This window comes from Antechinus flavipes, chromosome 4 (genome assembly GCF_016432865.1).
Source record: "Antechinus flavipes isolate AdamAnt ecotype Samford, QLD, Australia chromosome 4, AdamAnt_v2, whole genome shotgun sequence".
NCBI classification, from domain to species: Eukaryota; Metazoa; Chordata; class Mammalia; order Dasyuromorphia; family Dasyuridae; genus Antechinus; species Antechinus flavipes.
This window is the reverse complement of record NC_067401.1, coordinates 353,346,696-353,359,496: the sequence shown is the minus strand read 5'-3', so window position 1 is coordinate 353,359,496 and position 12,801 is coordinate 353,346,696. Positions and strand designations below refer to the sequence as shown.

Sequence of the window (12,801 nt, the reverse complement as noted above, 5' to 3'; positions counted from 1 at the left end):
GTAGCTAAGATAGCAGATGCTAAGGCTGGCTGGATACTTTTTGAAGTTAAGAAATGAAGGGAAGAATATCTTTGAAAAGCAATATTAATACTTACGAGATACATGTTGATTAACAGACAAGTATGAGGAGAATGGCTTTGGATCATTAAAAAGATGAATTAAAGACTTACAGAGATATTTGTTTGTTTTCCTTTCTCTTTGGGATTCTACATGTGAAATGCTAATTCAAATTCGATAGAAAAAGAGGAATAGACTCCTCATAAACAAGGATCCTAACATAGTGATATAACTCTAGATTATTAATAGATACAGAGATGAAAGTAAATCATTCCATGCACTCAAGAGACAACATAAACATATAGAAGTATATGCAAAATAAATACAGGCTTAATTTGTGGGGAATGAACTAGAAAGTGGGAAACTGAATTTTGATTGAGCTGAATCTTAAAGGAAACTAGAAATTCTAAGAGGTGGAGTTGAGGAGGGGATGCATTTCAAGTATGGACATCTACTCAAAAGTATAAAGATAGGAGATAGTATGTAATGTACAAAGAAAACCAATCTGGCTGGGTCATAAAATATATGTAGGGGAGAAAAATATAATAAGACTAAAAAGGAAGGTTGGAGCCAGTTAGTGAAGAGCTTTAAATGTTAAGCAAATGAGTTTATATTTTGTCCTAGAGCTAAGAGCTATTGGTGATTTATTGACTGGAGAGGGCTATGGTCAGATCTGTACTTTAGGCAAATCACTTTGGCAATTATGTGGAAGATAGGTTTGAGTAGGAAATCTTGAGGCAGGGGATTAAGAGGATATAGCAGAAGTTCAGGTGTTAAGGACATAGAATTATAGATTTATGGGACCTGAGAGGTGATCTAATTCAATCACTTCATTTTCAGGTGAGGAAACCAAGACCTTGAGATATTAAATAACTTTGCACAGGTAGTAATTTTGGGGAGGGCAGTTTTTTGATTGATGAAGCTAAAAGGCAAATTGCAAAAAAAAAAAAAAAGTTGAGAAATTCATGAGAAGAAAAAAAGAGAAATTGCATATGGTTAAAAATGAGTTAAAAGGAAAAGAAATAGGGGCTATAACTTTTTTCTTAGGAGTTTGGCTGAGAAAGATGTATAATAAAACCATAAGGAGCTGGTAAGGTCTTCTGATGATTTTTTTTTAATAAGGAAGGTATTTGAGCCTGTTTCTAAGAGGCAGAGAAGAAACCATTAGATAAGTAGTCATTAGTAAGTATGCAAGCATTTATTAAATAGTATCCACAATATCACAGGAATCATACTAACTAATTCATAAATATTACTTCATTATAAATTATAAAGAAACGAGTAATATGTGAGACCAATCAGATGAAGAAGATGAGAAGAAAAGGGACCAAGAATATATAAAGAACATTATTTTTTGGCAAGAAAATGGGCCGCCATCATAAAGTAGAGGAGAACAGAGTGGGCTATGATATCCAGGGTTTCTAGATATAGAGAAGGGAAGAAGAGACCTCAGATGAATAATTTCTAATTTCTCAGGAAAGTATGAAGCAAGATTAGCCAGTAATTCATTAGATAGGAGACAGGATGATAGGAGAAGTTTGAAAAAAAAAGTTATTTAGAACAGCTATTATGAAAATGGGATAGAGAATCATTTAGAAAGAAATAAAACTATATTGTTAGAGTGAGATCAGATGTAATTTATAGTTGACTTTGTCATTATAGTTATGTGCCTTTTTCCAGCTTTAATTTTATTTGTTATCAATAATGATGTTTCATCGATATTTTTAACTTAAATTCTATTGTCACCTCAAGGCCCTATTAAGTTAAGGTGTTTTTTTTCCTAAGTTAAAAACTGCTAAAATTCAACTAACTGTTAAGTGGCAAACAAATACCCATAGAAACATTTGAGCTCTCTTTAAATCTACTAACAAATGAATAGAAGAAAGATGGTTAAGGAAGGAAATTGTGGAGAAGTGTTCACTGAAAACCATATAAGTTTTGTGATATTACAATTTTAACATATCTACAACTCTGATTTAAGTCATATTTAAAAGAAACATAAACTATCAAAATTCTCTAGAAAGGATTCAAAATAGATCATTCTACTTTTTTCCAGTGATATTTTGTGGTCAGAAGGTTTTCTAAAAAATAAATTTGGAGGGGCAGCTAGGTGGGGCAGTGGATATAACACTAGCCCTGAAGTCAGGAGAATCTGACTTCAAATCTGGCCTCAGACACCTAAACACTTCATAGCTGTGTCACCCTAGGCAAGTCACTTAACCCCAATTGCCTCAGCAAAAAATAAAATAAACAAATAAATTTGAATTTAAATTTCACATCTATGAATCTCAACTGATTTTCATATCAATGTTATGTTTTTTATGTCAGTCTTTTCAAATCAACATTTGACCTGTATTGTTTTTTAAAGCTGTCTTCAACATTACCTTTGCCTTGGAACTAAGAACCTCTTAATTTTTGAAAAGAATAACTTTTGAAATTGTTTACTTTTCCCTCTCTTTTTCTCTTATCTCCCCCACCCCTACCCTGGCAAGGAAATGAGAAGCTCTGTTCAATTTAAAGGGGTCTAAGATCTCAATGTCTCTTTATAAGCCTCAAATCAGAAGAGACACTTTCTCCACTATAAATGAAAACATCAAACAAACATTGATTTTCTTATGGTCACACTGTTACTTTGATTTCATTTGTCATCTGTCAAAGAGCTTAGGTTCTTTATAGTGCCTCAGTAAAAGAAAAAGAAAAATCATAAGTGAAAGGACAGAGAATGAGCCTTTCATTAAATTACTAATTGAAAGAGGCCAGCAGATTCACCTTCAGAGCAGATACAGAAAATTCATCAAAGCTCCATTTGTGGCCCCAACCACAACTTTTTGACAAGCAGCAACAAGCATTCTTAAGAGTGATGTTTCTGGTTACAGTTTAAAGATTAAAATGTAATGAGCACTGACATTTCCAGATGACAACCTTTATAGCTGGATAGGGTAGGGTGAGAGAGGGGGGACTGGACGCAGATGAGTATCATCCTACTTCTTCCTAAAACAAATTGAAAATGGAATATTTTTGATATAATATTCCCAGGCTGCCCCAATCTTCCACCCACACCTACCAAACTTCCTCAACCTTTTCCAAGAGTTGTGGTTGCTTAACTTTAAGAGGAAGAGTGATTTGTTTTTCTCTTAGTTCTCAATCTACCAAGTTTTGAAGCTTACAACATCACTTGTTTCCCCTTGGGTCCATAGTAATGTGAATTGTCTTTATCCCAGTGCCTAACAAATCACTGTCACATAGCAGTAGTCGACCTTTCTTTTCAATCTATGCACTTTTCAGGAGTTATAAATCAGTTGACTTTCAAGCTCGATGAGATGGCATATGCCCCAGTTTGAAGAACAGATGGAGGCTTGGGGGAAAATTGTTTCTGCAGGCTTGCTACAAGCAGCACTGCTCCATAAAAGTGAACCATTCACACTAATTTCTCACATAAATTATACGGGCAGCAGGGAGCACCAGCCCATTCAGCAGAAAATCTTTCATCTAGATTTCAGAGGTCATTTAGCAAATTTTAAATTAAAGTTATTTCTGATACATGGTTGTATTTTCATTCTATACACTTTCAAGAGATGGTAATTTGCATCAAATAAAGGAATGGCTTTAATTGTATATGCAGTCCCCTCTTCTGAAGAAAGAATAAATTAACTGCCAGAGGATTACTTTTCCCAAGATTTCTGGATAAGCCTCAGTTATTAATTAATCACAAAGGAATTCATAATTGAAATATGGCAGCTCTGTACTACAAAAATCAGGTAAACTGTCACTTCCTTTCGAAAAATCTGCTTTAGAAATCCTACTAAGGACTGACACTCAAGCTCAAGTGCTGGCAGTTATCAAAAGAAAGAGAAATCTGGAACAGTTACAAGACAACGTCCTTTATTTTTTAATGTGAAACAAATTATGCAGCTGTTGAGTAAATTTGCCTATTCAATTTTTAAATCAATATGGTGTTTCATTTCATGGGGCAGAGACTCATATTCATTTTACTATGAAACATTAAGAAAGGGAAAATAGAAAAAGAATGAATTATAAATTAAAATTTCAAAGCATTACAATCTTGCAACCTATTGCTAGGTTCAATATTCAGAAAATCATAATAGTTGGGACTTTAATTATAAAAATAGTGCTGAGCAGATTTTTAATAATTGTATTCAATAGCTAGATTTTATTATTATGAAATAATCGGTTATGGTAATTAAAGGCAGTTTACTCTGATAATTTTATTTCTATTAGTGAATAGAAATTGTGACAAGAAACTGGAAAGTATTTAAAAAGACAAAGATTTAAGATAAAAATGACTGAAAACAGTTTTACTTTATTATTAAGAATTAGTGATCTAACACATAATATAGTTGTACAAACAAATTACTGGCTTTGGAAATTGTATTGACTGATTTAAGCTATCAATTTATGAACAACACTTTCTTTACTTCTTTTCTGTTGAAAGAATTTTTATTCTGGTAAGAAAAAAATTTAGGTGCTTCATTATTTTTAAAATAAGATCTAGGAAAACAACTACTTAATGATCAGCAAAGTACTTAAGTATTAGCAAAGGATTACTTTTATCCAGAATGGTCAGGCTGATGAAGTTCTGTTCCTATAAGGCAGCATCCTGTGGTCAAATGAGAGTTCCAGTTGCTTCCTTTACAAGTAACTTCATAAATCTTGTTCTAGGTTACCCTTTCTTAAAAGCCTGTCTTTTTGGAACACTCTTAAGGTGGTTTTATCAGTTATAAATCAAAGCTTTAGAAAAATAAGATCATATGTAATTTTAATGAGTTTTATAATACTTTAGATTTTTTTAATGTTTCAATGGGAATACTTTAAAAAGTAAAGTCTAAAATGCAAAAAAAAATTGATTTTCAAAATGATTTTAGAGTTTTAGAAATATCAGGTTGATGTATTTATTCTAAAATTAATTTAACAGGAAAATTTAAATAATTATTTTAAACATTTTATTACCATTTGGTATGATAATAAAGGATTATACCAGAGATCTGTTATTAAATTATTTTTTACCAGACAAATAATTCAATGAAAAGATTCTCTGAACTATAAGATATCAAAGCTTCCCTTTGGCTTCTAATTTTTATCTATAATATTGAAAATTTTACCTAATATGGTAGCTGATATTTACACAGTTTTAAGTTTTATATCACTTTAAATGCATTTTTCCATTAAAATGTTTATTAAATTTGATTTAATTCAATTTGATCATCTTAGCAACTTGAATTGAATCACAGAGGGATCAAATCACTAATTCAGAAACATATGTTATATATATTAAATCTATCTCACAACAAGATTTAGCATCTTTTTACTATTATCTTACTGCTTTGCATATATATCTATATACATGAAAATATACATACAGTCATATTTCATGTTACCTGACTTCTTTTATTGCCAATATCTTGATTATATTAGAATTTAGAAGTCCTTTGAAATTATTACATTTGGAAATGCTGTTCGTCATCTAATCAAAGACCAGATCACAGCATGATGATGATGATATTGCCCTTCAAAGCTCAACCCATTGTCCATGTATGTGGGGAATGGAAGAGGAGCAACAGAGGAATGTCACCCATAACAATGAACCACAGAGATTTCATGTGCCCTTAGAGCATTATGGTACCTATGAAGGCTTTGCAGAAACACTGATAGGCTGACTAATTGGGCTTTATGAGTACAACTGTTAGAGTTCACAACTTAATATGATGTAATTACTCCAAAGAGTCAAAGAACAAGTGGAAGGGCACAAAGATGCAGGTTGGTCCTATTTTGAATCCATCATCACACTTAAGACAGATATGGAGTATAATAGAGAAGGTAGTACGAAGGTAGTACTTCCTTCATGTTATACCATAAGAAAGTAAAATAAACCAGAGCAAATCAGCAATCTCAATATCTGAGTAAAAAAAGATTTTGGCTTAGATAGCACTAACTATTAAAGCAGTCAAATTGTAAGTGTGCATGAATTGGCTCGAACATATAAATACTTCATAATATTCTAGTAGCACAACTTAGCAGAATTGGAAACAGATACTAGCAGCTATAGACAAGAGTTTCATACTGTTTTGTCAATGTTATCCTCAACTCCACGTCACACAGCAACATATTAATAGTAAGCACAGGGAAATTCTTAAGAAGGATTTTATCTCTAAACTAATATTAGACAAAATAAGAGATGATATCAAGAATCTATGGAAATCTAAAAGAGGGAAAATTTGAAGAACTGGAGTCATGGAAAATCTTTATTAATGAAAATTTGGGAAATTAAACATGCTAATGAAATTGATTAAAAAACAACAACACTAGTGACTCAATTTTGAAAACCAAGATGGTCAGGCTTAAACTTGAATATCAAGACCTTTTTGAATTTGATGGCATTGAGCTGTAGCAGATTGATTACATCCTGGTAGAGTAATTAAAAAAAAAAACTAACATTAGCTTTACCTATCATGAATAAGCTCATTTTCCCACAATGTTGGACAGAAAGAGTAAGAATATTTTAGAAACATCACACAACAGTATATATGGTGGCTTTTGTTGCTCTTTTTTTGTCATCTCTGAATAGAGCCTATAGAAAAGGTCGAGATCCAAAAATGGAACCAAATGGGCCTATGTAGACAATATTCTTAACAATATATCAGCAAAGAAGAACAGAAAATATGTATATCCACACTATCATTGCACTATAAATTTTAGACAGATTTTCTTTAAGGAGGTTAAACAGTGAACAATAATAATTTTTTAAAAACCATATGACTACAGAATTGGAAATTTTAACATTTATAAAATTTCTAGCAACACACAAACCAGTGGTTAGAAATAATCATCAGTAAAATCTGGGAGGTGATATTAATTTATGACCATAAAGTCATAGATTTAATATCTAGAAAGGAATAAAAAAAGTCTTCTAGTCAAATTCTCTTATTTTACAAATGAACAAGGAGATCAGTACATGGCAAAGCAGACTTCATTCCTAAATCCAGAGCTCTTTTAACTATATTGCATATTTTTTGTTAACATTTTAATCTCATTATGTTACTCATGAAGGTTATATTGGTATATAAACATTTGAGGCAATTTATTTTTTAACCATTTCCTAACTGTAATATTACTAAATTACTAATCCTACCATGGAATAATCAAATTATCAAGGGGCTTTAGAAATAATCTAAGATAAGCTTGGATCAATAGCACTTCACTGCTTTTCTTCCTCTTGTATTATAACTGCCTTTGTTCTGCACAGGGTTGGGTTTTGTCCTTCCCCTTTTCATTTAAATAACAGCAGTAGCTTTATAAAGCATTTTAAGGATTGAAAAACACTTCATATTTAAATCATCTTAATTTCACCCTCATAACAAGCTAAGTGCCATTATTATTTTAATTTTACAAATGAGGAAATTGAGGTACAGATAATTTAAGTGATTCATCCAGGGTAATAGAGTCAGCAGTAATCAGAATTAGGTTTGGAATTCAGGTCTTCCTGATTCTGAATTAAAGTGCTTTTAGTTAGTTTAGAAAGTTTCCTACCAAATATAGTTTTCCTAGAAGATATACATTCACATAGAGACAAATATATACATACACACACACACACACACACACACACACACATATATATATACACACATATGCATACACACATATGTATGCATACCAACATATATACAAATATACATGATTGTATTTTTGTACCAAACAAACAAATAATGTGCTATTTCCCTGTCAGTTTTAGTTGTCTAATTCTAAGATCCTAGGCAAAACTAATGGAAAAACTGCTCTCTTCTTACTATAACAGACAATATACAGTCACTTAATAATAGAAAATAGAGGAAGGGTCTCGAATGCACTTGTAGAGGAATCAACAAACTTATACTTGCTCCAAACTTCAAATAATGACAGAAATATTACAGTTCATATATCAAAATCCAAATCACACCAATAAATATTTAAATATATCTCATATGCTCTATGACATTAGCTTCTGAAAACAAAGTAGAGGGTTAGAATAGATCATCTCTGAGGTCCCTTCAAGTTCTAGATCCACAACATGATTTTAGGGAAGGTAATTTTCAGGATTAAAAGAACAAACTTGTTTTGAGATAGGTCAAAGGCTTCTGAGTTTGAGGTTCTGAAGGCATTTGGAGATATAAATGTGAAACTCCATTCAGAACTACAAATAGTTTTAAGATGGATGAAACCATGAGAAACAGAAGGAAGAAGAAAAATTCACCAAGGGCAGAATGTTCATGGACACTCTTCTTGACTGAGGAATCAAAAGAGAATCATAGCACAAGGAAACCAAGCAGTTTCCCCATATTGAAGATATTTTTACAATAGATTAGAAAAATGGACAGTGTCAGAAATATAACAAAGTATGTTCTGGTCATTAGTATTAAGAAAAGGTGAAGAATAAGTTGATATTTTTTGTGGAGATGATTATTCTGATTTTCTTGAAGATTCAAGTATATGTAGTTTTCCCCCATCTAAAGTGACATAAGTACTTCAAAATTTTATTGCAATATTAGGTAAACATATACTTAAATACAAGGAAGATTATAGTCAGCATGGTCTATTATATTTTTCTTTATACAGGTAGCATCATTTATATTTTACAATCACTGAGAACTTACAAGCCTATCATGTTTTTGAAAACCTTTAATATATTTATAAGACATTTATGATAATATTATCTATGAGTCTTTTTAGCCTGACAAATGTACCTATTTTTTGTCCCAATATTAAGTTATTATTTATCTCTATATTCTACAGTTTGCTATGTGGTCAAATTAATATTATTGTATTTGGCTCTTTTCCTAAATATAGAAGATCATATCAGTAAAGGTACTAAGTTGGAATGAGCCCAATATTTATATCATTATCTCAGAATGGGTATGTGGTTTAGGGTATGACCATTTTAATTTAAAAGTAAACAATTATGTTCCTAAAATAACCCATGCTTCCTGTTGATATGACAAGCAAATCAAAAGCTTAGTCTGCTCATCTCTAGCTCTGTTTATCCCCTAATTCTAGTTTCTTAGCCCTTTTCTACACAATTATACTAACTCACATTAAGTTGTCACTATTATTTTGGAAATGTTCACTAGTTGTTGAAACAAGGCAATCTGGCTACATTTTAAAAGAAACCTAGACTGCTAGAAGGTGTTGGGGAGTGCCTCAGTGACAGGAGACAAATGCTCTCATATTGTTATTTCTAACAGGAACTATCTACCTATACAGTCAAGTCTTGCACAGACAGACACAATTGTCCTTCATATACTAAAATTGCAGGATCCTGGCTGGGTAAGGAGGACACATTTTCTCTCATCAAAAATGGAGTTGCTATAATAGACTTAATAACTACTTTTTTCCCTTATTCTGTTATATATAAAAACTTAGTACAAAAGTACCTTAATGAATCTGGAATATTTTTTCCACCAATACAAAGTACCATAACTGCTCATTCTGTGTATTTCTTCTTAAAATCTTCCTATAAATCCTGAAAAGATGGATCTACCTAACATGGTAGGAACTTTGGTCTTAAGTCTTCTAATATTTAATGGAGGCTAATGCATTATTATGGCTTTCTATTTTTTACCTCTCACTTATGGTACCTAACTGGCCTGACTTCTTCTCTGATTATATATATCCTTGAAGATGTCTTTAATTTCATATGTGCAAGTCATTTTTATTAACATATACTGTTTCACTATAACACATGGAGCAGAATAATGATAAAGCATAAGGAAAATTATAAAGGATATGAAATAATAAATATAAGTGTGTGTATATATATATAAATATTCAAATATATGTATAAATTTTCATAGGGCCACTCCTAGTAATGAAAAAACTATTTTTAAGAAGTATCCAATTTTCAAACTATTGATTGCTTTATCTCTAAAAAGGTAATTTACATTTCTAAATAAATATCATAATGAATGCTTAAAAAGGCTTGAAAATTATTTCCATAAATTTGAGCATATACAGAAATACAGATGTAATAAAAAAATCTAATTTTTATTTCATGAGTGTACCAAATACAATGAGTGTACAGTCTTTTTCAGTATGGCAACTATAAGGGAAACAAAGATAATGTAATGAATCTAGCTTTTTAACTTAATTCTAATTAGGATTTTTTTAAATTTTAATGTTTTTTAATATTTTTTATTTGAAAAAAGAGTAAGAAAAAAATAGAAAATGAATACAAAACAAAATAAAACATTGTCATGTGCTCAGCAGAACATCGGGAAATATTCCAATTGTATAACAACACATTGCAGATGAAGAAAGTATATATATATATATATTAGTAGAATAAATTATATTCACTAATGTCCATTTTATTTTCTTGTCAATTGTTCTTTGGTTTTCTGCTGTATACTTTATTTACTTTATTCTTTTTCCCTCTTTCATACTCCCCCCAAAAGCATGCCACAGTTAAGAAAAAAAATATATTTATGTATACATATGTAGATATAACACACACACATCTCACATGCAAAACATCTTTCCTATTCTTGCTGACTCTTTAATTAAATTCTGCTCCATTGCCTTGCTATTACTTAACCTGCCCCTTACCCCAAGGATTTGTCTTTTTGCCTCATCGTTTGCTTCCCCATCTGCCCATCATTCTTCCTTATTTATTTATAGATTCTAGAAGGTGCTATATCCTTCATGAGATAAATTCAGTGTTGCTATTGAATTTCTAATTCTAGTTTCTAATCTAATTTAACTTTTGATAGTTTTGTTTTATGCTTAGAAGTTTAGTTGCATCATAAGCAATGGCTATATTCTTCTATATACAGGCTAAACATACTACTCACTAATTTCCATTTTGAGTTAAATGTCTTAGCTATTTAACTAGAGTGACATTTAACAATGAATTTTTATTTTCCTTTACCTGATATGCTATTCACACTAATACAAAACTGTACTATTTTGTTTGGTGGAAAATGTTTTTAGTTGTTATCGCCCAAATCAAAATACTGTGATAACAAAAATAATAAAATTAGGAAGAACAGGTTAAAGATCAGCATTCATTTCTGACATTAAATTTTAAAACCTTCTCTAGTTAGTTAAGAGATTGGCAAGTTTTTACAAATAACATCAGTGAGCCTTTTAGAGAGAAACACAGTCGCATTAGAATGGAGTCATTAGGCAATACATTTATTTTGAAGCCAATTAACCTTTTGTCAAAGAAATGGCGATGCTGTAATGGTTTCAGCAGTGGAGGTCAGCTTCTAACAGGGGCACGTATGACAGCGATTACGCTGGCTGACATATGCTGCAGACTGAGAGTACGGCCATGGAATAAAAATCTATCTTCGTTTGTATTCCACTCTGCATTTCCAGGGAGCAGGCAATCTTGACCTATCCATTTAGGTAATTAAAGCTTCCATTTGGAAGTGTCCTGCAGGAAGGTGAAATTTGGGGGAGATAAATGGCTGTTGCTCACTGTATCCAGCCACCACTTCCATCATTTGATGGACTGCCTGAATCAGGTTGGGCTGCCAGGTTCTCATAAAAATAGAGATGAATTGGGCAGCAGACAATTCTCTAAGGCAAAGCAACTCTGTCATCTTCTTTTTTGCAACCTATAATTTAATTGTTAGCCAAGGTGGATGGTTGACTCAGGGGGTCTTTTTCTAAGAGCTTTCCTAGTATCTTCTATTTGCTGAGAAATTACTCTAGTTTATTTACTTATCAGCCAACTTTGTTTGGCAATGGGAGATGTCACTTCAATAAGCACAGCTGGCTGTCACAGCTGTGCCCTGACTTACCTTCCAGGCTATTTTGTTTCCTTTGGAGTCATGCTCAAGGGCAATTGGGAAGTCTCCTCGTTCATAAAACTTTCGAAAGGCGGTGGGTTTTGTTGGTCGTTCTTTAAATGCTCCTGCAGTTGGAGGGCCTCTCACCTATTAAAAACATACACATATCCAACATATTATGAGCTGATTTTTAAAATATATCAAAATAAGTCAAAATTATTTCTTCTTTTAGGTGGTTGATTAGTTGATTAGATGTTACCTGGATGGAGTAAACTACCAAGAACTTATGCAAGCATATATCTATAGGGTTTGAATTTTTCATATTTTTAATTTCTAGAACTCTGATCGATATTTTATAAAAATTATAATAAAAGAGGGGAAATTGTTTTTCATATGAATATTAAGGATATGGCATTATAACAACAATTAATGATACATTAAATATTTAATGACATTTCTAAAAGATATCTCAAGTAGCGTTTTCTTCATTATTCCACTTATATAAAACTTACTCCATGTGTGGATAGCTGGTAAAGAGGGAAGTAATACTTTTTTCAATGAGGGTTTTATTTTCAATAAAGGTATCATGAGACTCAAGAGATTAAAATATTTTATTGGTGAAGATAGACACATTGCATTGTGATTCCAGGATAAATACTTTTAATGAAACATGTTATTCTTTTCCCCCCTATTATTTATTTATTTCAATATAGTTATCTTCCTCAAAAGTTCTATTTTGATGACTAATTGTGGCATGGAGATGACAGTGTTTTCTATGCCAAGAAAACAGAAGCTATCTACTAAGTGGGAAAGACTTCTAAAAATGTATGATGAGATTATGCATTTGACAATAAAAAACCAGAATAGCTACTCTATTCATTGTATATCTATTAATCATGCTATAGATACCAAAGATGCAAAGACAAATAGGAATATTCTTTGCCTTTAAAGAGCTTAC

At 31.6% G+C, this 12,801-nt stretch overlaps 1 protein-coding gene across 4 annotated transcripts in view; it reads right to left on the bottom strand.

The window, feature by feature from the left end:
- The window catches only part of PACRG (parkin coregulated), a 610,416-nt gene that overhangs the window by 484,353 nt on the left and 113,262 nt on the right, over positions 1-12,801 (bottom strand). For all 4 annotated transcript variants that reach the window (XM_051998081.1, XM_051998080.1, XM_051998082.1 and 1 more), the window contains one exon: positions 11,856-11,990. In XM_051998081.1, coding sequence (XP_051854041.1) covers positions 11,856-11,990 — 135 coding nt within the window. The remainder of the gene's footprint in view (positions 1-11,855; positions 11,991-12,801) is intronic.